The sequence below is a fragment of the Drosophila takahashii genome, chromosome 2R (assembly GCF_030179915.1).
Source record: "Drosophila takahashii strain IR98-3 E-12201 chromosome 2R, DtakHiC1v2, whole genome shotgun sequence".
NCBI classification, from domain to species: domain Eukaryota; kingdom Metazoa; phylum Arthropoda; class Insecta; order Diptera; family Drosophilidae; genus Drosophila; species Drosophila takahashii.
In genome coordinates, this window is record NC_091679.1 from 18,724,054 (window position 1) to 18,749,828 (window position 25,775).

Consider the following 25,775-nt stretch of genomic DNA (forward strand, 5'->3'; position numbering starts at 1 on the left):
CGCGGTATAGCTAAGAATACAAAAAACCGATGTTTACCGACATTTTGAATTACGTGGCTTATATAATTGGACTAACCTTTATTATTTTCGGTAGGACCTACTCTCAATACATCACGACATTCCTAAAAAATAGTCCCCATTGTGAACCATTGCCCTTGTCTGTGGAATTCGACGCCAAAGTTGAAAATCCCAAAATTGTAGAGATTTTTCTGATGGAAAAATAATTCTTAGCATTAAATCTTGAATGGAACTAATTTTAACTATTCATTGTATCTATTGTTCAATGTATGCTTTAATTTCTGTTCAAAGCGTTTTTATGAGGAAATTTTTCTTAGATTTCTTATACTAATAAAACCGATTTTTTGATTTCATTATCTACTCCTAAATGTTGTCAAATTTTGAAACAGGGAAACAGGCACGTTCTCCGTTCTGTCGTTCGCCAGCTCTACGCCCTACTTTGCAAGAACGTCAGATGTCTCGTTGCCATCGATGCCCTGGTGGCTGGGAACCCAATAGATCCGCACTGACTTTGTCGTGCTAAGGTTGTCTAATGCCTCCCTGCTCGCCATCACATTTTTGGAACTGCAGTCATTGGGTAGCTTAAAGGACAGCCTTATTTCAGGGTCCGTACAGTATAAGCCTGCTCCTACTCCTCCTTCCATCTTCGAGTCGTCCGTGTACATATTGAGGTGTTCAGTCTGGTCCCGACCCGTTTTCCAGTCATCTGGGCCCATGAACGGGGTTGTTTTAACCTCCGGGCACGTTCTGGGGGTCATATGGTCCGTTTTGTTGATCATGCTTCGAGGATCGTTTCTAGAGCTTTAGTTGGGGTTGACTTTAGCGCCCCCGTTATGCAGACCAATGCCTGCCGCTGAATTCTCTCCATAAGCTCGGTGTACGTTGTCTTTTCAGCGGCTTGTCACCACACTAAGGCTCCATACAGCAGAGTCGGACGCACCACCGAGATGTAGATCCAGTGCATCAGAGCAGTTGACAGGCCCAACTAGCTCCACCAAGCTGCTCAGCTCGTCTGGTGACGCCGATCTGTCGTGTGCCATGTAGTAGGAGGCAACTAAGAGGCGCTGCACCTCACTTTCTAGCATCACCGCAGTCAAGTCATCAGAGCTGTATTGAGGCATAAGGTTAGCATGGATACCCTTCCGCACAAGTACGGCGCTTCTGTTCCTGCTTACCGTTGGTGAGTAGAATGTATTGTAGTTTGAGGACCTTAGTCCGGCCACGATATTGCCCCAGGCAATCCATGGCTCTTGAACCAAGGCTATGTCGACGGACCCTTGCTCTAGGGCAATCAGGAGCTCCGCCGATGCGAGTCTGCTCTTATGAAGATTGAGCTGCAGCACCCTCAACGTCATGGGTGGCTGGCTCATCTCCGCTCGACGGGTTGGCTATTACAGTCACGTCACCGTCCTCTTCGTCTTCCGAGTCGTCCAGAGCAAGTTTCTGAGCGGCATCCACGATGGCTTCCAGACCTAGGTCCTTCTCCACCTCGCCTGCCTGCAGGTTGTGTGCGCCTTTGTCGTCGGGGCATTCGCTTCTTGAGGCGCCGGTAGACGCTACCCATGCCCCTCGCCATCTTCCCGAATCTTGGGTACAGCAGATCCTCCGCCTCCTTGTTGATTTGGAGAACCACACTTTGAACCCCCTCGTTGGGTAGAGGGCTGGCCATGTGCAGAATCTTCCAATTCGCCGTTGGGACGTCTGGATTCTGCCGTTGAAGCAGCTTCAGCGCCCGCTCCCCTTGGATGGCGACGGGGAAGAGCACTTTCGCCTTTGGTATGGATGGGATTAATTCCCTGTCCACAACCTCTAGCTTGGCACCCTCCCACAGCGCATCCAGTTGGCAGACCGTTTGCGTCAGCCACTTCCTGGTCGGATCGTCGTTGCACTTCAGGATTTTCACGCCGTTCAACCACCCTGCACCATCGAATGTGGGCATGGGGGCTTGTGGGTGATTCATCCATCCGTGCAAAGAGAGACTCGATCAGTCGCGCATGGACGATCTTCCAGCGCGCCTCCGTCATCTTCCCATTTTCGTCGTTCCTGTCAATGAGTGCCGCGATCAGGTGTCGGTTGACTACATCACTGATTTTAGCCCTCTTGTTGGGCTTCTGTGCTGCTTTGGGTCTCCTGTCTCCTTGGGCCCGCGTTTCCGCTTGCTCACCGCAATGTCCTTGGCGGCACTCTCGTATGAGCGTTGCCTTTTGTTGGCTAGGATTACTCCCTATCAAAAGAAAATTTAATTATTTAAACAACAAGTTAATGTTTTTAAAGCAAATATTTGTAAGGAGTTTGCCAGAAAACCGAAAAAGGAACTCAAGTTGCTTCGCAAATATATAATCGCCTTGTTGAGCAAAGCATCAACTCAATATCAATTGGAGAGAGCGCTACAAAAATTTTAAAAAGATGTCAAAGAGGAAACATTTTATCAATTTTAAACAAATACATATAAATGTCCATTAATGCTCCAGACCATAATTACATTATGGATTTCAGAGTTTATAAAATGGATCGATTTTTGGAAGAAATTAATGAAGTGATTGTGAAATCAAACGAAATTTTACTTAACGAAGATCTGTTCACTTTGCCTCTAAAATCAAGCCTTTTAGGAATAAAATATTCGCAAGCGCTTGTTCTTAACGACATATTGAGAGTTTATAAAGTAACAGACTTTACCCAAAAGCCATTATAGCCATAGTTGTCTTTCCCATTATACACAATGAATGACTTTACCGAGCAACTTTTAAACAATGAAGCGGAATCAGCGAAACGTCAACTTCGACGAATGAAGCCGGTATGTCCAACGTTTCCTATCCTTCTACTTCAAGTAAATATAATTATGAAAAGTTATTTTCAAAGACTATAAATTAAATTTGTATTTTTGAGCAATGTTGTAGTCAATTCTCAACCAGATGCAAAAATTGAATAAAAATTTAGAAGGTAATAATTACTTTGCAATTTACGGACAAAATCAAGCTTTATTTTTGTAGATTTTAAGGACCGCTTCGATAAATTGGATGTTGAAGATACTAAGATTCAAAATCGCCTAGTAACGGAAGTGATAGCACAACTAAAGCTTGTACAAGGTAATAAGACTTGTATGCTCCTACCGCCTAAGCCCTTTAATAAAATATAAGACCTTAAAGAATTTGAAGGGGACCTAAACAATTCATTTGAATTGTGTCAACAACTGGTAAGACTAATTAAAACTGTGGTTAAATTTTCATCAAAATAATTCAGTCTATTTTTATTTTGTAGGAGGCTGAAATAATAAATTATAACATTTCCGATCCAGATAATTTTCTGCTCACAATGTGGAAACATTTTTTACGGATGAAATTGCCTCTAAATATTCGTGGAAGGGGACCAACACGAAAATCTGTGTCCTGAGCTTGGCAATAAGAACAGCAGTTAGAAGTAAATATAAGATTTACAAATTTTGACTTTAATCAATTTCAATATTTTTTATTTAATTCTTTATTTTATTACTCTTTTTTAGGTGCTTTTAATCAAAAATTTGCTGTCGACTAGAAGCAATTCTGCTTAATATGCAGCAAATGGTTCCAAACTGCCAATGATAGGATTAAGTATTATAATTATAAGAAAACCGAAAAAATAAAACAAAATATAAAAAAAAGATTAAAATCTAAGAATTAATGTGTTGGGATTCCAAGTTCAAATAAACAAATCAGCATATTTCGTATTCAATTCAAGCGCAATCAACCACAGCTTACGAGATCAGAAATAAGAGAGAAGGATTAACCGCGTGGTTCACGGTTTAGTGTTACCAGAGATTGATAGCAATATAATGCTGATTTTGGTATATACTATAAATTATAATGGGATTATTCAATACCCCCCCTCAAAATCAGCATTATAAAGAAAATTTTAATTGAAAATTAATTTTACATGTTTCAACTTAATCTATGTGGCTTGTGCTTGCTTGTGTTCTTTCTTTTCTTTTCTTTTCTATTAGGAAGGTACAATTCAGTGATCCAGCATTCGCTGCTAGGATTGGGAAAACCCAATAAAACCCAATCAGATCACTTCTTAAAATAAAGTAGTAATAGTTCATAAAATAAAGATATTAATTATTGTCGTATGGCTCGGATTAGTCTTTGTCTGCTCCACCCAGTCCCATTTTTCTTCGTAAATCCATGAAGCGTGGAGCAGGTAGCGGCTTAGTTAGAATGTCAGCAAGTTGGTTCTCTGTGGAAATATAATCGATACAAATTACATTATTTTCTATTTGCTCCCTCGTAAAATGATATTTTATATCAATATGTTTAGATCTTTTATGGCATGAGGTCTTTTAAATTTGATATGGGATTTTAACCACAAGGCTTCTCTTACAGCCTCGAACAAGGCCATGTATTCTGCCTCAGTCGATGAAACAGCTACTGAATTTTGCCTTTTCGTATTCCAACATATAAGATTTTGGTTAAACATTTTGAATGGAAACCCAGTTGTACTCTTTCTATCGATTTCATTTCCTCCCCAGTCAGAGTCTGCGTACCCTACAAATATATTTTCAAAACTTGTATTATTTTTTTTTTAATTCTAATTTCATATCAATATTCCCTTTTAGATATCTAAGAATCCTTTTTAAACAAAGCCATAATTCTGCATTATTTTTATTCATATATCGACTTAAAATATTAGTATTTGAAACATTTCATTTTCTCTAAGTCTGATGTGGCAATAACTAAATCATCTACATAAAGAAGTAAATTATATGTTTTTCTTCACGTCACCCTTATCAAGAACATAAATCAGGGACTGTAAATAACAGTTATTTGTGATTTTTATTTTAAAAAGACTACTGTGATATTTGGTTTTAAACGTCAAAAATAACGTTCTTTTTACTCTTGTCCACAAAGTATATGAATTTCAACAAATCTGGAAAGCAAATAAACTGTTGTTTGTTCATGTCTATAAAGAGCATAAAAAGCATGTAAATTGTTGATTTAAACTTGTACAAATCTCAGTAGGCCTTTTAAAATAAAAATCACAAATAACTGTTATTATTATTATTAAATTTGTTTTTTTTTTTTGTTTTGCCATTTCTCTGTTATAAATGTTGTTAAAATGGTTTAAAAATGTGATGTTCATAATCGTATGGCATGCCCGCAAATAACTGCACTTAAATTTTTTGGAGATTCAGCATCCTTAACCAAGTCCCCAATATTTTCAAATTGGGCTAACCTGATGTGACGTCACGGCCTCCCCATATGTTTGTATTTATGTTCTGCTGGCGCATGTATGTATGTACATATGTATGTCCTGCTGTCGCAATTTAAGTGTGACCGCGCAAGGGGAAAATGAAAATACCACAGCCAAAAAAAATCGATTATATCACAAATCTTAAGTAAACGTTAAATTTTAAAATATCGGTAGAACATACAGAAATCCCGTTAAGCTGAATTTTACAGAGGAAATTTTCCTTAAAATTGCTTTTGCTAAAAGAATATGGTCATGGACATTCCGTAACCGATTTTTGTGAACTAAAATTCAAATCGCATTGATAATATTAAAAGAACATTAAATATTCAAACCAATTGATTCTCCTGCTCTTTAATACACGCGCCTCATATTGTTTAAACAAATTCAAATGTTTAAACTATTTGATTCACGGGTTCCCCGTCCACCTGCCTTCCTTATTATTAATATAATTCTAATCAAGGTGAAAAATTAATGTGAAAACAAAAATACTGAAACAAAATATCAATGGTAAAATGCAGTAATATGGAATTGCCTTTCTTGATGTCTTTTCTTAAATTAGTCGAATATATAATGCAAAACATTGCTTCGCATACATATTGGTTTCCCTTATAAGAGTTGTCTACAGTGGATACCTTCTAGAAACCCCCATATTAGCTAAATCGCAAAGTGTATTTCCTCTAACTTCATCAAAATCAAGCTTTATTTTTGTAGATTTTAAGGACCGCTTGGATAAATTGGATGTTGAAAATACTAAGATTCAAAATCGCCTAGTAACGGAAGTGATAGCACAACTAAAGCTTGTACAAGGTAATAAGACTTGTATGCTCCTACCGCCTAAGACCTTAAAGAATTTGAAGGGGACCTAAACAATTCATTTGAATTGTGTCAACAACTGGTAAGACTAATTAAAACTGTGGTTAAATTTTCATCAAAATAATTCAGTCTATTTTTATTTTGTAGGAGACTGAAATAATAAATTATAACATTTCCGATCCTGCTAATTTTCTGCTCACAATGTGGAAACATTTTTTACGGATGAAATTGCCTCTAAATATTCGTGGAAGGGGACCAACACGAAAATCTGTGTCCTGAGCTTGGCAATAAGAACAGTAGTTAGAAGTAAATAAAAGATTTAAAAATTTTGACTTTAATCAATTTCAATATTATTTATTTAATTCTGTATTTTATTACTCATTTTTAGGTGCTTTTAATCAAAAATTTGCTGTCGACTAGAAGCAATTCTGCTTAATATGCAGCAAATGGTTCCAAACTGCCAATGATAGGATTAAGTATTATAATTATAAGAAAACCGAAAAAATAAAACAAAATCACTATGGACGGCAGTCCATGTAGTGACGAAGCGCACCAGGAGAGTGTGCGAAGGCGACTACTATTATATAGCCGCAAAATTGAAAATCTGCTGTGATAGTCTGAACGTAATGAGTAATACATAAATCGAAAGGTATTTCAAAAACTTAAAGGATTGCATACCAAGACTTTAAGAAAATCAATTGGCTTGGGAGAGAGCGGTGAAAGTGAAAAAGTGCAAATTTCGAAATTTGGAGCTGTTGGGGCCGGTGGGGATAAATGCCCCCTCGAATGAGGGGTCATTTGTCAAAATCCGACGCTCCGTTCAAAAGTTATAGCCAAAATAAGATTTTCTTCTTCTTCCCAAAATGAAAATTTAATTCTGTTTGTCAGTTTGTCCGCTTGTCAGTTTGTCAGTTTGTCCAAAACATGTTTTTTAAGTTTTGAAAATTTGATATGACGTTCATCACATCGATATAAAAAATTTTTGTTCTACCACTTTTGGAAAAACTCGCTAGTTTAGCGGGAAAACAGCTATAAATAGCTAAAATTCTGAATACCGTAACTTCTTTACTACTAAAGCTACAGACTTGTGCTGCATCTCGTTTGAAAGATATTTTTAAATGCTATAAACGCCTTCTATATGCAATTTATGTAAATGTAATAGTTAAAAAGATATAAACAAAAGACAATTTTTTAAAACTTTTTTTTTAGCTTTTTTTTATTTTTTTCAAAAACGCCTCTAACGATTTTCTTTAAAACTTTAAACTGTATAGCCCTTGAGATTCCTTAAACTTTGGTATATAACACATTACTGTAAAAAGTCACGTTTCAAAGTTATTTTTATACGCAAATAGCAACTTTTGCAAGCTCGAACTACTAACGCTCCCTGAGTATTGAATTTTGTGTGAGGGTATCCGAACTGTATTTTAGGGTCATGGAATCAGTAAATTTGCACTTAAGAGTTCCATATAGGAATCTTTTGTTCTACGACTTTTGGAAAAAGCCGCTCCTTTGGCGGGAAAAAGCTAAAAATAGCTACATTTCGTTTGTTTGTAAGTTCTACACTACTAAAGGTGCAGACATGTGCTATACCTCGTTTAAAAGGTATTTTGAAATACTTCAACGCCTTTTTAAATTAATTCGTTAAAATACAATAGTTTAAAAATTATGATTTATGACCAATTTAAATTTAAATGTTTATACTAGCACCTATGAGAGCAAAAGTAAACAAACAAAAACTTCTGATATCAAATAAAAACACCTCTTAACGAGGTAAAAAACTAGTGACGATCGCACCTTCAACGTACCAAAGTTCTGATATCAACTTTTGTGACGAAAAATGATTTTAGATGCGACTAAATAAGTACGCTACCTAAAATTTATTCATTCGGCACGCTACAACAGAAACCTTTCGTGTAGATATTAAATATTTGCTAAAGCGGGCCGAACGAGTAAATTTTAGGTAGCGTACTTATTTAGTCGCATCTAAAATCATTTTTCGTCACAAAAGTTGATATCAGAACTTTTGAACGTTGAAGGTGCGATCGTCACTAATTTTTTACCTCGTTAAGAGGTGTTTTTATTTGATATAAAAAAGGATTAAAATCTAAGAATTAATGTGTTGGGATTCCAAGTTCAAATAAACAAATCAGCATATTTCGTATTCAATTCAAGCACAATCAACCACAGCTTACGAGATCAGAAATAAGAGAGAAGGATTAACCGCGTGGTTCACGGTTTAGTGTTACCAGAGATTGATAGCAATATAATGCTGATTTTGGTATATACTATAAATTATAATGGGATTATTCAATACCCCCCCTCAAAATCAGCATTATAAAGAAAATTTTAATTGAAAATTAATTTTACATGTTTCAACTTAATCTATGTGGCTTGTGCTTGCTTGTGTTCTTTCTTTTCTTTTCTATTAGGAAGGTACAATTCAGTGATCCAGCATTCGCTGCTAGGATTGGGAAAACCCAATAAAACCCAATCAGATCACTTCTTAAAATAAAGTAGTAATAGTTCATAAAATAAAGATATTAATTATTGTCGTATGGCTCGGATTAGTCTTTGTCTGCTCCACCCAGTCCCATTTTTCTTCGTAAATCCATGAAGCGTGGAGCAGGTAGCGGCTTAGTTAGAATGTCAGCAAGTTGGTTCTCTGTGGAAATATAATCGAAATTTTCCTTAAAATTGCTTTTGCTAAAAGAATATGGTCATGGACATTTTTTAACCGATTTTTGTGAACTAAAATTCAAATCGCATTGATAATATTAAAAGAACATTAAATATTCAAACCAATTGATTCTCCTGCTCTTTAATACACGCGCCTCATATTGTTTAAACAAATTCAAATGTTTAAACAATTTGATTCACGGCTTCCCCGTCCACCTGCCTTCCTTATTATTAATATAATTCTAATCAAGGTGAAAAATTAATGTGAAAACAAAAATACTGAAACAAAATATCAATGGTAAAATGCAGTAATATGGAGTTGCCTTTCTTGATGTCTTTTCTTAAATTAGTCGAATATATAAAGCAAAACATTGCTTCGCATACATATTGGTTTCCCTTATAAGAGTTGTCTATAGTGGATACCTTCTAGAAACCCCCATATTAGCTAAATCGCAAAGTGTATTTCCTCTAACTTCATAAATCTTAACCAAAATAATCATATTGGTTTTTGGAGAGCTATCTTTTAGAGAAAGAGGTATGTTTAAGCAATGTTTTGGTGTATTTTTTTAAGAAAACAAGCTTATTTTCTGGATTTACACGCTTATCGATTTGAAATTTAATTACATGCTCAATCCAGTATGACATTCTATATTTAAACAATATGTTTTGGACAAAGTACTAATGTTGTGAATAAAATTAGTGTAAGGATTTGTGTCGAAAAATTAATTTGTTTCTGTTCTGTGCAGCTGATATCTTACGCAAGCAATAAGAATTTTAGAAATTTTTTCGCAAGTTTTTTTTTTATATATTTTAAGTAGCCTGCATAGGACAATATACTGTTGTTTTTGCGAAAAATAAGAAAAAAGTTATGATAAAATCTTTTCTCGGCTATAGGCTAAAAATAATGAATTTGTAAATTTAAAATAATTAGCAAATATAAAGGTATGCATAATTTTCAGTTTTAATTTCCGCAGGCGAAGCTGCGGGCTACAGACCCTGCTAGTTATTAATATAGTTCTAATCAAGGTGAAAAATTAATGTGAAAACAAAAATACTGAAACAAAATATCAATGGTAAAATGCAGTAATTTGGAATTGCCTTCCTTGATGTCTTTTCTTAAATTAGTCAAATACATAAAGCAAAACATTGCTACGCATATTTGTTTCCCTTATAATAGTTGTCTACTGGGGATACCTTCCAAAAACCCCCCGGTAGCAAATTCGCCAAGAGTATTTGGTTTGTACTTACCCATGTGCATAAAATTAGCTTTGCTACATTCTTAGGTAACTAACTAATTATCAAGAATTAACATCTTTACAAAGAGTAAACATAATTCGGTTTAAATAGTTTAAAAATTGCATCTTTAAAAAACAAAAAATAGAAATAGAAAATGTAGAACAAGGTAGCAAGGCCAATATCAACAGGATTTGTTTTAAGGGACCGATGAAATAAAATTAAGCCTAAAATTATCCTATCTCTGGCATTCATATTTTAAAAATAAGAATTGGAGACATTAATCTTTTTTTAACGGTCGAAGGATAAACATCCCATCACATTTTGAAGCGGTTGTAACATTTCAAGGCGAACTTAAATTAAAAATATTCCCTCAAATTTTTTAAATCTTAATCAAAATTATTATATTGGTTGTTGGAGAGCTATGTAAAACTTGTAGCAATTTTTTTTAAGAATACAGTTTTTTTTCCCGAGTTTAACGCTAATCGATTTGGAATTGAATTACAAACCTAACACGGCGTGATAATCCATATTTTGGCAGTTTTTTGCTTTGTTTTCGATAAAGTACTGCTTTGAAATTCATATTTTTGCACTCTTAATTCATACAAAAAATGCATAAATTTATCTGGGTAAGAGCGAGACAGCAATAGTCAAAACTCTCCGAAATTGAAAAAGAGTTTAATATTTTTATACCCTTGCAGAGGGTATTATGAATTCAGTCAGAAGTTTGCAACGCAGTGAAGGAGACGTTTCCGACCCCATAAAGTATATATATTCTTGATCAGCATCACTAGACGAGTCGATCTAGCCATGTCCGTCTGTCCGTCCGTCTGTCCGTCTGTCTGTCCGTCTGTCCGTCCGTTTCTACGCAAACTAGTCTCTCAGTTTCAGAGCTCGTAAAAAACGGTCAACCGAATTTTTCTAATCGGGCTGCTCAGTTGAAAGACCCGAAAATTGAGAATGTCTAGCTCAGGGTCTGAGCAACAACCCTTTTTTCGTTTCGGTCTCGGTCTCGGTTTCGGTCTCGGTCTCGGGTTTCGGTTGACCGGAACACTCGGATCGGTCCCCAACTGACCGCTCGATACGAACAAAATCGTTCGTCGCTCATATATTGACAGTAAGTAGGTGAGCAAAACAACAAAGGGTCTCCTACAAAAGGTCTTTATTTTTGTTGCTGGGATTGCTTGTGTTGTTGTCCCAGATATTTTGTGACAGGGAAAGCATTTGGGAGAGAGCGAAAGAGAGAGAGATAGATAAAACAAAAATTATAGAGCGATTTTTCTGCGTTATACGCATACTCCTGTGAATCAATAAAATATAAATATATAGGCGCCAAAAAAACGTAATATTTTGAAATGTAGTAATGTTTTTATTATAAATAAATTATTACAACTAAAATTACTGATATTATATTTTATATTACAAATTTAGTTTTACAATTAACAGAGAATTTATATTATCCGCACTTAACGAGGAGCGTCTTTCGGTAAGTATGAAATTGAGTGCCGAGAATGACCTTTCCACCGATACTTGGGAAGCAGGTGTGGCTAGCACCACTTTGGCAACTTCTGTTAAATGCGGTGACTTGAATTTGAGGTCGCCGTAAAAGTCCATTATGTTGGCCGTTAATGGTAATCGGTCATGAACAGAATTGAAGTTCTCAATTTCCAAATAGATGTTTGATAGTTTATCGGAAACTTCTTCTCCCCTCTCCTCTTTCACTGACTGAATTCCGTCCAGAAGGCTGGAAAAAAGGGATGACCCCTGAGAGTCATCAAGGCTGCTCGACGAGGAAGGAGCCAGGGAAGCTGCATCCGATTCACTGTTAGCATCAATCTTAATAGATATGGGGAAATTATATAATATGTAAATATAAATATAAATTAATGACATATAACTACTTAGTATTTAACGAGGACGATATCACTAGCTAAAAACATAAATATACAAACACATATTTACTTCTACAACACGAGACTTCTACGTTTTCAATTCTTTTTTACATTCTACTTGTCCTACTGTCTACTGTCTTACTTGATTTAAATTAAAATAGCGCTTAGCTATTGTTTTTAAGTTTTGTTTTGCTGACTTTTTTTGGTGATCGGTTAAAAATAAATTAATTCTAGGATCTAAGTAAATTGCTGAAAGCAACGCTTCGTTTTCGAGCAATTTCGGTTCTCGCAATTGGAGTTGAGCTAACAAAGCCTTAGCTATCACGTTTTGGCTGTTTTGGCACTTCAGCTTTAGCTCCATCCATGCTATAAAAAAATCGCTGTAAGCTAGTTGCTCCTGTTGCAGTTTGAGAGTTGTATCATACGCATCCTTAAACGCATTAAGATAGAGTTCAACCCACTCCCAGTCAGCGTCTATACAAATGGTACTTTCCGAAGCAATAAAGCTCTTCAAGTCCATTAGTTTTTCCAACATTAAATAAGTTGAGTTCCACCTAGTGGTGACATCCAGAGTGGGAATTGTCTGCTTATGCTCCATTAAAGTGCGTCTGCAAAGAGTTCAATTTCATCACTTTTACTTTATAAATAAAAAAAAACAGTTAAAAATACCTATACTTTAGTCAATAAGACTGACTAAAAATTTTTACCGAGCTATATGACAGCACACATACGTACAAGCTGCCTAAAAATTTTTACCGAGCTATACGAGAAGCACACATACATGCTCAAAAGACCTTTTCCGAATATTTACGACGAAAAGGGTCTCGGGTGAGCAGAGACCCGACCGAGCAAACGAAATCTCTCACCGGTTGAGCAGAGAGCAAGTCTAAGGCAAACGAAATTTTAGGGTCTCTCTCTGACAGCTTCGTATGGGGTCAGTATGTGAGGGGTTTTTTTCTGACAACAAGCACAATGAGACCTTTTTTTACGAGCTCTGCTCAGTTTTAAAGCTATCGGGATGAAACTTTCGTAAAAGTCGTATTTATATTGCAGGTAGTATATATGTCGGAACCGACCGGATCGGACAACTATATCTTATAGCTCCCATAGGAAGGATCAAAAAAAAAAACGTAAAAAAATTCTAGCTCCGGCGTTTTTTAAAATTTTACCTTCTACTCTTGGGAATATTTTTTTTTATATATTTCTGATATTCGGTTTTTTTCTTTTTTAAATCGGATCACTATATCATATAGCTGCCATAGGAACGGTCGAAAAATTAAATGGAAATTAATGGGAAAAAAATTATATCTTTGTTAATTTTTATTACATTTCCTTCTACTCTGGGATATGACTATTTTGAAATATTTCCGAATTTCGATTTTAATTTTTAAAAGATTGAACTACATTATCATATACCTGTGATAGAAACGATCGAAAAATTAATGTGAAATAATAAGAAATTTAACATTTTTGCGATTTGTAAATTAATAGAATGATCTGCAGGGGTATATAAGCTTCGGCTTGCCGAAGCTAGCTTCCTTTCTTGTTGACATGTAAATTTAATCAAATTCGTATCCTATCTATTCTATTCTATCTATTTTTTTTCTTAAAGAAATTTTTTTCAAAAAATGTTTTTAGGCTTTAATGGCAATGGATTGGGAATATAATTACATGCTCATGGTTACATGTATGTATATTTAAATAATATGTTTTTGACAAAATACTAATGTTTTGAATGAAATTAGTGTAAGGATTTGTGTCGAAAAAGGAATATGTTTGTTTCTTTTTTGTCCATCTGTTAACTTATGCAAATAATCCATAATAATTTTAAAAAGATTTAAAAAAAAACACATGTTTTTTACGTAGTTTTCAAAGGACAAAATATTTTTGTTTTTACGGATATCAAGGGAAAAAGTTCTGATAAAATCTTTTCTCGGTTTATAGAATAAAAATTAGGAATTTTTTAAATTTAAAATAAGTACCAAAGATAAAGCAATGCTTAATTTTCAATTTTAATTTCCGCAGGCGAAGCTGCGGGCTACAGACCCAGCTAGTTTTTAATATGAACATACACTGTTGAACCAAATATTTTCCAGTATTTTAAATTTGGCTTTCTATTGTGTCATGCCTCATGGAATTTTTGAACTATCATCAAGTGCCCTAGTGGGAATCCTGCTAATTAAATAAGTTGCTGTCAGAACAGCTTCACTCCAATAGCTTTTATCTAATTTAGCACCATTTACCATACTACGAGCTTTTTCAGTAATCGTTCTGATCATCCTTTCTGACACACCGTTTAAATGCGGTGTATATGGATCAGTCAAATGGTAACTTATCCCTTTCTGTACACAGTAATCACGCATGTCACTAGATAGATATTCTCTACCATTATCTATATATAGATTTACAACTTTAAGGTTGAAATGCGCCTCACTTTTCGCTACAAAATCGCTAAACATTGCAAAAATATCTGATTTATGTTTTATTAAATAATAACTAATAACTAACTAACTATAACAGTTAACTTGCTTTCCAGATTTGTTGACATGCATATACTTTGTGGACAATAGTAAAAAGAACGTTTTTTTGAAGTTTGAAACAAAAACACACAGTAGTCTTTTTAAAATAATAATCTCAAATAATGATTATTTACGGTCCCTGATCAATTTCCCTTTACTAATGTGACCTAATCTCTCATGCCATAACCGATACTGATTATTTTCCTTTTCTACTGTTTATGGGGAAAACAACGAATATGCCACCCTTATTTTAGTTATAAATAACAAGAAAGGAAGCTACCTTCGGCCAGCCGAAGCTTATATTCCCTTGCAGATAAAGTAAATACCTATAGTTTAATGCTCACTCGGTGCAGTTCCAGCGATTCCAGATTCAGCGGATTTATTTAAATTTTGTTTTTAAGGTGTCAAAAATCAAAACGCCTACATCCTACAAAGTTACAATGAATTTTCTTATATTTGTTTGAATATTCCTATGGGAGCCTTAAGATATAGTGGTCCGACATATGTACTACCTGCAATAGAAAGAAAACTTTTGGGAAAGTTTCATCGCGATAGCTTTAAAACTGAGAGACTAGTTCGCATAGAAACGGACAGACGGACATGGCTAGATAGACTCGGCTATTGGTGCTGATCAAGAGTATATATACTTTATGTGGTCGGAATATACTTTATGTGGTCACTGCGTTGCAAACATCTGACTGAAATTATATACCCTCTGCAAGGGTATAAAACCCACGAATAGGTTCTATTATATGTATATCATTTATTCGGATTGAGTGTTAAAGCTTGGCTCCAAGCTCTTAATATAAATATGCAGGCCTTCAAGGTAGTCGCTGAATAGATAAGCGACAGCTTTAGTAGAATGAGAGAGACGGCGACAAAAGATAAGCAAAGAGCGCTGCAGATGCCGTCGTACACCTATGCGCGCATCCTCCCCCAGTTGGAAGAGGTTAGGTTCCAAAATCCTCCCCCAACTATCTCGGAATCGATGGGTAGAACGGCTAGTTTGGCGACGGCTCGCTTGATCAGACCCGTAGCTGCACGGACCATAGCTACTCTGATGACTCCGTCCCCGCCGGGTATGACTTCCTCGATGCACCCAAGCTGCCATCTCAAGGGTGGAACGTTGTCCTCCTTCAGCAAAACTATGCTTCCAACCTTGATGTTAGACGTTTCGACGCGCCACTTGCTTTTCTCTTGTCTCTCACACGCTGCCATCTGCTGAGGCGGCCTTCGCGAATATGAGTAAAGTCAGGCTCAGGAAACTTAGTGAAGCTGGAACCCTTTAGGAAATGCGCCGGTGTTAGCACCGACAAAGTTGGTAGCATTGTCGCTCCAAATGGTACGAGGACTGCCTCTAAGGCTGATGAATCTCCTCAGCGCTGCGATGAAAGAATCCGTAGTGAGATCCTGGACCACTTCCAAATGACCGGCCTTCGTGGAAAAGCAGACAAAGACGGCGATATAGCACTTGTGGGGTGCCTTATTTCTGACCTCTGCCTTATGGTAGAATGGCCCACAATAGTCCACTCCTGTGGTATGAAAGGCCGGATTGGGCTGTACTCTATTTGCTGGCAGGCTACCCATGACGTGCTTCCAAGTAACAGGCTTCATTCTGAAACATCGGACGCATTTGTTGATAACGCTGGCGACGGAGCCGAGTACAGGTCTAAGTGACACCAGCTTGCTTTTCTGTGGAAAGGGCTTGCTCCGGCTGAGAGATACGTACTCCTTCGGCAAGTTAGCCTGTTGAATGCCACTTAAAAGAAGTACAGTCCCAGAGTTGATCTCCTCTACCGAAAAATGACCTTTTAACGGCGCAGGTTTGGCTCTGCAATCGAAATCTATGGCTTCCTTGACATTTACGATTAGCTCAGCCAAGAAAAGCGCTGCGGAAAGTTATAATCTTGGAATTGTTAAGGGGGAAAATACATATAGAAAACCAAAAAAAATTCAATTTTTTTTTATTATTTAAATTGATAGTATAACTCTTTAAGAATGTGTCAAGAAAGTTTCAGGAAGAAATTCGAACTATTTTGGAACTTATACCAGGATGACGGCACCCATCTTCCTTGTGCAGTAGATATATTTCATTACTATAAATGCGTTTTCCTCGAAACCACGTTTTCGCCAGCTGCGGATCGTGTATCTCAAAAAAAAAATGGTTCGATCATTATGCTGCTTTTTCAGAAATGTTTGTAATGAAATTGCCGACTGTCTGAACCTACTTAATGTAGACATTTGCAAGTGTAAATATTTTTTTTTAGGCAAAAACAACAAAAACAAGAAAGGAAGCTACCTTCGGCCATCCGAAGCTTATATACCCTTGCAGATTAAAGAATGCTCACTCGGTGCAGTTCCAGGGATTCCAGATTCAGCGTTTCTATTTATTTAAATTTTGTTTTTATGTAGTCAAGAATCAAAACGCCTACTTCCTACAAAGTTACAATGAATTCTTATAATTCTATGAATATTCCTATGGGAGCCCTAAGATATAGTGGTCCGATCCGGCTTGCTCCGACATATGTACTACCTGCAATAGAAAGAAGACTTTTGGGAAAGTTTCATCGCGATAGCTTTAAAACTGAGAGACTAGTTCGCATAGAAACGGACAGACGGACAGATGGACAGACGGACAGACGGACATGGCTAGATAGACTCAGCTATTGGTGCTGATCAAGAATATATATGGTCGGAAACGTCTCCTTCACTGCGTTGCAAACATCTAACTGAAATTATAATACCCTCTACATGGGTATAATTAGCTTACTTTCTTGTTAATTGTGTGGTGTGAAAGAAGACTTTCATAAATCTGAAAATGGTAATTCCTTGCAAATACCTGTTAATGTAAATTAGCTTAAATGTTTGCTTTTATGTGTCTTGTTGTCCAACTGTGAACTGTCTTATATGTGTATCTAGCGATTATGTTTGTGTTTGTGGAGTATAACTTCTTATTGGCACAGAGTTGCAAAGAAGTAAAAACGAGGAATTAACCACAAAAGTGTCCTTGTTGCCATACAATTAACTTTTTTTGCTCCTTTTTGTTAAATTTGCTTTTATCTAGCCACATATGCGTTCACCATGTATAGGACTAATTACTTTTGGTTCCCTATGAAGCCACATCATAATTGAAAAATACATTGTTCCTGTTGACTTCTTAGCAGTTAGTGCATCAGAACCGAGACACAAACTTTGTTTGTAGCCAGGCCCAGTTTTCTGAATCGTCACTAATAAGGAAGTAAGAAAATTAATTTTAAAAAATCCAAAACAATTCACAAAAACTTGCTGAGTGGCTTATAAATTAAGGACATAAGGTATCTTTGGGTCAAAGCATTGTAGAGAAAATATTTTTATTTAATTTATAAACGCTTTTCACAAATTAAGATTTTTAAATTTTACTCTGACTTTCAAACTTTGAATGCTTCCACCTTCTCTTGTGGTTACGTTAGATTACATTTTCAAAAAGGATCATACAGAAGAGACGTGTAACTATTTAATTCCGAAAAGAGTAACAAAATTGGTTGACCACTCTTGAAGATATATCCCAAAGGACATAGAAAAAAAAAGATTTTTTTAAATTAAAGATACCGGAAATATCAAAGCTGATGGAGTATAGGCGCAGTGGCAAATTATGCTTAGAAAAGCTGTATTTATCGAAATAAAATGGTGGCAAGCCTGTTGGCATGTGTAATTTTAAACAATTACTTAACAAAAAAAAATTTTTAACTACTAATACGGGGACAAATTTAAAAAAAAAACAACTTTGTTTAATTTCCAATAATGCACAAAAAAAATTTCAATATAATATTATTTAAACTTGAGTTTTGCACCAAAAACGGGTTATTTACCCATAGTGCTTTGGCTTAAAAGGTATGGCGATTTTCTAATATTCAGGGCGATTTTTTTCTGAGTGCACTACTGGGGCACCGAGATATCTTCTTTTCGCTCTTGAGAGAACCGGGCAGTTGCAGATAAGATGTTCCAGGGTTTCGATAGCCCCCGATTCATCACATTTCCTGCAGGCGCGGCTGTTGAGTATTCCGAGTGTGGTTGCGTGTGATGCGGCCAGACGGTGGCCTGTAAGGATTCCCACTAACAGGCTGAGTTTGTCGTTGAGCTCTTTGCACATAGTTCTTGAGATTCGGCAGGTCTTGGTATTCCTCCACCTGCTTTTTGCTCGCGTGTCCGCCTTTTCTCCAGGGTGCTTTGGAGCGTTTGGAGGGAAACAGGCACGTTCTCCTTTCTGTCGTTCGCTAGCTCTACGCCCTCCTTTGCAAGAACGTCAGCTGACTCGTTGCACTATTGGGTGACTGGGAACCCAAAAGATCCGCACTGACTTTGTCGTGCTAAGGTTGTCTAATGCCTCCCTGCTCGCCATCACATTTTTGGAACTGACTGTTGACGACTGCATGGATCTTATCGCCGCTTGGCTGTCCACGAACAAGTTGACCACATCGTGTGGTCGATTTATAATTTGAGCCACTTCAGCAGCTTTCCTTATGGCGAAGACTTCCGCCTGGAATATGCTGCAGTCATTGGGTAGCTTAAAGGATAGCCTTAATTCAGGATCCGCACAGTATAAGCCCGCTCCTACTCCTCCTTCCATCTTGGAGCCGTCCGTGTATGAATTGAGGTGTTCAGTCTGGTCCCGACCCGTTTTCCAGTCATCTGGGCCCATGAACGAGGTTGTTTTAACCTCCTGGCACGTTCTGGGGGTCATATTGTCCGTTTTATTAATCATGCTTCGGCCGATTGAACTATGCCCGAAGCTTTGCGCCGTCATGTTACCTGATGCAACTAGACGTTGTGCTGCCTTTCCTTCAGTCAGTTGTGCGTGGATGTCTATGGGGTCGACTCCGAGGATCGTTTCTAGAGCTTTAGTTGGGGTTGACTTCAGCGCCCCCGTTATGCAGACCAATGCCTGCCGCTGAATTCCCTCTATAAGCTCGGTGTACGTCGTCTTTTCAGTGGCTTGCCACCACACAAAGGCTCCATACAGCAGAGTCGGACGCACCAACGAGATGTAGATCCAGTGCATCAGAGCAGTTGACAGGCCCCATGTGCTGCTAAGCATCTTCTTGAATGAATATAGCGCAATGGTGGCCTTTTTCACCCATTCCACTACATTGGGTCTCCATGCCAGCTTGCAGTCCAGTACTGTGCCTAGGTACTTGACCTGTGTTTTTGGGGTCAGCCTGGTTACGCCGATTTTCGGGGGGGTCCATTTTGCGAGGGAGATGGATATATACCATTTTTTTGATTGCGTATAACTTTTTAATGAATGGTCCGATTTGAAAAATGTCTTCTACATTTCGATATGTATAAATATACACAACAAAATTGCATATACACAACAAAATTGCATTGGAATCTTTAAAGGTGTGGGTGCCAGACACATTTTAAAATCGTTAGTGGGCGATTGCGCTGCGTAGGAAGCCCAAGAATATGTTTGGGAAATCTCAACCCTCTAGCTTTTGTAGTTTCCGAGATCTCAGCGTTCATACAGACATTCAGACGGACAGACGGACATGGCTAGATCGACTCGGCTAGTGATCCTGATCAAGAATATATATAGTTTATAGGGTCGGAAACGCTTCCTTCTACCTGTTACATACTTTTGCACGAATCTAATATACCCTTTTACTCTACGAGTAACGGGTATAATCTAAACTACTATAAAATTCGACCCCTAAAAAACGGTCAGTAGCAAATTCCACCCAGAACGGATTGACCTAAAAATCTAGAAAAATCACAGTAATTACTAAAATAATTAGGAGCCGCGTAAGGGGTACTTTTTAGAAAAAAAACGACCCCAAAGTGCCCCAAAATTCGATTTGTTTTTTTTTTAATTCTTTCTTTTGCTATTTCTCTGTTATAAATGTTGTTAAAATGGTTTAAAAATGTGATGTTCATAATCTTATGGCATACCCGCAAATAACTGCATTTAAATTTCTTGGAGATTCAGCATCCTTAACCAAGTCCCCAATATTTTCAAATTTGGCCAACCTAATGTGACGTCACGCGTCCCCATATGTGTGTGTTCTGCTGGCGCATGTATGTATGTGCATATGTATGTCCTGCTGTCGCAATTTAAGTGTAACCGCGCAAGGGGAAAATGAATATACCACAGCAAAAAAAAAATCGATTATATCGCAAATCTTAAGTAAACGTTAAATTTTAAAATATCGGTAGACCTTACAGAAATCCCATTAAGCTGAATTTTACAGTCGAAATCTTCCTTAAAATTGCTTCTGTTTTTTTAAATGCAAAAGACCGATCAGCAAACTATTTATTAGTTTTCAAATGTTGAGTTATCGACAAACTTTGGATTTGTAAAAAACAAAAACAAACAATGATTTGCTCTGCTATGTACACTAGGGTGGACTTATTTTGTATGAAATTTCTAAGGCCATGCTCTCACCCCTTCATATATAGCATTTTTGTATCCTTAATCCATTAAAGAAAGAAAAAGTAAAAAATAATTAGTTTTAGGCGGTGCGCAACGGCTTTAAAGTTTATTACGCATATTTCAGATTCATCTAGATGCCGTAGACTTAATTTTATACTTTGACAGTATTTTAAAAAGTATCTTAATCACTTTCCCGAGCTTTTTAACAAGGGATGTAGTCGTTCATCGAGTCCCTGGGAGACAATTACAACTTAAAAATAACAATAATAACGAATAATCAAGGACTTTTAGAGTAAAACTTATAAATATTACGGTCTCTGAAAAATAAGAGTCAATATCGTTGTATCCTAAATGCTGTCTTTCTTCTTTGACGAAAATTTGTATTGGCGAACGCAAAAGTGATAGTTAATCTTCAAAATTGTAAAATAGAATCTCTATTTTATTGTGAGTCACAAAAAAAAAATGATGAGTCGGGGATCGAACTCGGTTTTTTTTGTACGGAGACAGAAGCTCCACTGGCTAGGCTACGTCCAACTGTTAATATTCATGAAATAAATTTCTACTTGACTCTTTTATTCGAGCGAAACCAAAAAGTTGACATGTTAAAATCTGACAAGAAATGGAATGGGGTAAATTCCTAGTTTTACACTTAATTTTCAGCGAAACTTTAGGGCCATTGCGCACCGCCTAAACGATGAAATAAAATTTTTCTGTTTTCGCATAAATTTATTGGACACAGAAACCTACCATTTAAGATGCTGAGCTCAGTTGACCTTAAAGAAGTCCACCCTAATGTACACACACACGCACAAAATAAATATATCAAAAAAATGCGTATTTTACACACACAGCCATTAGATACATATGTATATGCGTGTGTACGTTTGTGTGTGTGCATTGCAGCTGACTAAGGAATTGATATTCGCTCAAATTCAAATTCAAGATAATACTGATATCCTTTTGCTAAATGAATATTTCATTTACATTTCCACAACATACTTACATAAGACATTTTGTAACCGATTTTTGTGAACTAAAATTCAAATCGCATTGATAATATTAAAAGAACATTAAATAGTCAAACCAATTGATTCTCTTGCCCTTTATTACACGTGCTCATATTGTTTAAACAAATTCAAATGTTTAAACAATTTGATTCACGGCTTCCCCGCCCACCTGCCTTTCCTATTATTAATATAATTCTAATCAAGGTGAAAAATTAATGTGAAAACAAAAATACTGAAACAAAATATCAATGATAAAATGCAGTAATTTGAAATTGCCTTTCTTGATGTCTTTTCTTAAATTAGTCAAATACATAAAGCAAAACATTGCTCCGCATATTTGTTTCCCTTATAATAGTTGTCTACTGTGGATACCTTCTAAAAACCCCCCGGTAGCAAATTCGCCAAGAGTATTTGGTTTGTAATAGTTTAAATAAATAGTTTAAAAATTGCATCTTTAAAAAACAAAAAATAGAAATAGAAAATGAAGAACGAGGTAGCAAGGCCAATATCAACAGGTTTTGTTTTAAGGAACCGATGAAATAAAACTAAGCCTAAAATTATCCTATCTGTGGCATTCATTTTTTTAAAATAAGAATTGGAGACAATAATTTTTTTTTTAACTGTCTAAGGATAAACATCCCATCACATTTTGAAGCGGTTGTAACATTTCAAGGCGAACTTAAATTAAAAATATTCCCTCAAATTTTTTAAATCTTAATCAAAATTATTATATTGGTTGTTGGAGAGCTATGTAAAACCTTAACCATTTTTTTTTAAGAATACAAGCTTTTTTTCCAGAGTTAAACGCTAATCGATTTGGAATTGAATTACATACTTAACGCGGCGTGATAATCCATATTTTGGCAGTTTTTTGCTTTGTTTTCGATAAAGTACTGCTTTGAAATTTATATTTTTGCACTCTTAATTCATACAAAAAAATTCATAAATTTATCTGGCTAAGGGCGGGACAGCAATAGTCAAAACTCTCCGAAATTTAAAAAGAGTTTAATATTTTTAACATGTAAATTTCATCAAATTCGTATCCTATCTATTTTTTTCTTAAGGGGTTATATACCTTTTTGAGCGAAAAAAATTGAGGGAACTTTGGATTTTTTTTCAGGTGTGTAGCAATTATTTTATGAAACTGAAGTTATTATTTATTGATAGTACATGTTTTTATCGAAACAACAAGCGTTTGATCTTGAAAATATATGAATAATTTACAAAGTTATGGCTATTCTCTCGGAACCCTTTTTTTTTATAGCGGCTTGCGGTGACCACGATTGCACAAGAACTATTTGATCGATCTTCTTCATTTTTTTTTTAATTATTCGTAATGATTGTGCCGAGTTCGTGAACGATTATTTTCAAGAATATTTGCTTTTTTTCAGCATACAGTAACAATTTTTCCAAAAAGTTGATTTTTCGAGTACTAAAAATTTTATTAAAAAATTTTTTTCTGCGAAATCAAAATTGACGCATAAAAACTGAATCGTTCACGAACTCGGCACAATCATTACGAATAATTAAAAAAAAAAAATGAAGAGTAAAAGGGTGTATTAGATTCGTGCAAAAGTATGTAACAGCTAGAAGGAAGCGTTTCCGACCCCATAAAGTATATATATTCTTGATCAGGGGCACTAGCCGAGTCGATCTAGCCATGTCCGTCTGTCCGTCTGTCCGTCTCTCCGTCTCTTCGTCTCTCCGTCTGTATGAACGCTGAGATCTCAGAAACTACAAAAGCTAGAAGGTTGAGATTTCCCACACATAGTTTATTTTAGCCGAGCGCCACGCCCCCTCTAACGCCCACAATCGCCCACTAACGATTTTAAAATGGGTCCTGCGCCCACATCTTTAAAGATTTCCGAGAAGTATAAATGCAATTTTGTGTATATTTATACCTATCGAAATGTAGAAGACATTTTTCAAATCGGACCATTCATTAAAAAGTTATACGCAATCAAAATTTATATATCTATCTCCCTCGCACTCCCTTTAGCTGAGTGACGGGTATTAGATAGTCGGGACACCAACCCGACTATAGCGTTCTCTCTTGTTTTCGTATAATTTTCCGAAAAAAGGAAATCTTTCGAATTTTTGTGACACCTACGGTTTTGATCGGTTGGTTTTTAAACCAACCGTCCCAAATTCGTCCCCGGTTTCTGTGACACCCCCGATAGAAGAGAGAAGTAACTATTTAATTATGAAAAGAGTAACAAAATTGGTGTACCACTCTTAACGATATATACCAAAAGTCGTATAAAAATTGTGATTTTCCTAAATTAAAGATACCGCAAATACCAGAGCTGATGGACTATAGGCGTAGTGCTTAGAAAAGCCTTACTTATAGAAATAAAATGGTGGGAGGCTTAGACATTAAAAAAACAAACTCGAATGGTTTTTTGAGGAACAAGTGTCAGTTTAAATGCTAATATACACATGGCTTTTGCTCAGAATTATTATAATTCATGTTTTTTTTATATTTTATTTATAGCTGACGCAAACGATTGGGGTAACGTTTATCCAAATATGTCTGGAGATGGTGCCCTTGGTATGGTTATAAATCATAAAGCGGATATCTGCATTGGCGCAATGTATTCTTGGTCTGAAGATTACTCATATTTAGATCTTTCGATGTATCTTGTGCGGTCTGGGATAACATGTCTTGTTCCAGCGCCAATGCGGCTAGCTAGTTGGTATCTTCCTTTGGAGCCATTTCAAGAATCTCTATGGGCTGCTATCCTGCTATGTCTATGTATGGAAACCATTGGATTAATTCTAGCATATAAAAGTGAGCAGGAACTGTATGTCCCGCCAAGTTACCGTGACGGCTGGTGGAAATGCACAAAGTTCGGATTGTCTACCACCTTTAAGCTTTTAATATCACAATCAGGGAATAGCAAAGCCAATTCACTTACAGTCCGTGCATTGCTCTTTGTCTGCTTTCTTAATGATTTAATTATAACCAGCATATATGGTGGTGGCCTTGCCAGTATATTAACAGTCCCTAGCATGGACGAGGCTGCCGACACAGTTCAACGCCTGCGATTGCACCGATTACAGTGGGCGGCCAACTCTGAGGCATGGGTTTCAGCAATACGCGGGTCGGATGAGGTAAGTATTTTGACGTAGTGAGTCATATATGTACTAAGAAAAACTAAAATGTTTTTTTTTTAACAGCCATTAGTGAGAGATTTGTTAAACAATTTTCACATATATAACGATGATCGGTTGCTTCGATTAGCACAGGAGCAGATGGTGCGCATTGGATTTACAGTGGAGCGTCTGCCGTTTGGTAACAAAAATAATTCACAGTGTTATCAGAAATAATTCCTGTTCCTACAGGTCACTTTGCTATTGGGAATTATTTGGTGCCTCAAGCGATTGATCAGTTGGTTATCATGAAGGATGATCTATATTTCCAGTATACGGTTGCTTTTGTTCCCAGACTGTGGCCACTCCTAGATCAATTTAATACCCTCATCTATAACTGGCATTCGTCAGGTTTCGATAAATATTGGGAGTACCGTGTTGTAGCTGATAACTTAGATCTAAAGATACAGCAACAAGTCGAAGAAACTATGTCTGGAAAAAAAGGAGATATTGGACCGGATATGCTTGGGATGTCAAATTTTGCGGGTTTCTTACTTGTCTGGATATTAGGATCAACGCTTGCCACTTTATCCTTTTTTTTCGAGCTACTTTATGCAAAAGTAACTTATCCCTAAGGATTTATAAATGGAAAGAGTGATTTTCAAGAGGATGCGACCACAGCCCGAACCGTAAGAACTAGAGCAGCCAAATTTTTGCGCAGTATTTTATTGGGGGCGAGCGGTAGGCTGGTTGTCTTTTCAAGAGGCGTAGCCCTGTAGAGACCCAACGGTTTTACGAGAGAAGTCCCGTATCAGGGTGTAACTGATTTTTCTTCGCAGCCCTTCACTACTCGAACTCTGATCGACTCTCTAGGCTCTCTAGGCTTAATTGT

General features: G+C 36.5%; 1 protein-coding gene and 1 long non-coding RNA gene across 5 annotated transcripts in view; one reads left to right on the top strand and one right to left on the bottom strand.

Moving 5' to 3' along the window:
• Positions 1-25,775, top strand: part of Ir41a (Ionotropic receptor 41a) — a 441,646-nt gene that overhangs the window by 330,543 nt on the left and 85,328 nt on the right. Inside the window, exons 4-7 of one of the 3 annotated variants that reach the window (XM_070213678.1) lie at positions 24,285-24,341; positions 24,417-24,904; positions 24,971-25,085; positions 25,136-25,503. In XM_070213678.1, the coding sequence (XP_070069779.1) occupies positions 24,285-24,341; positions 24,417-24,904; positions 24,971-25,085; positions 25,136-25,503 (1,028 nt within the window). Of the gene's footprint in view, positions 1-24,284; positions 24,905-24,970; positions 25,086-25,135; positions 25,573-25,775 lie in introns of those variants that run through there. The other 2 variants (XR_011418139.1, XM_070213679.1) reach the window with 2 other exon arrangements.
• On the bottom strand, positions 11,293-12,842 carry LOC138912449 (uncharacterized). 2 transcript variants are annotated; one of them, XR_011417997.1, is made up of 4 exons: positions 12,525-12,842; positions 12,281-12,463; positions 11,998-12,221; positions 11,293-11,799 (listed from the first exon to the last, which is right to left on the bottom strand). It is a non-coding gene; the product is annotated as an uncharacterized lncRNA (long non-coding RNA). The 2 variants fall into 2 exon arrangements; XR_011417996.1 differs by having other exon boundaries at positions 11,295-11,799; positions 11,998-12,463; positions 12,525-12,839.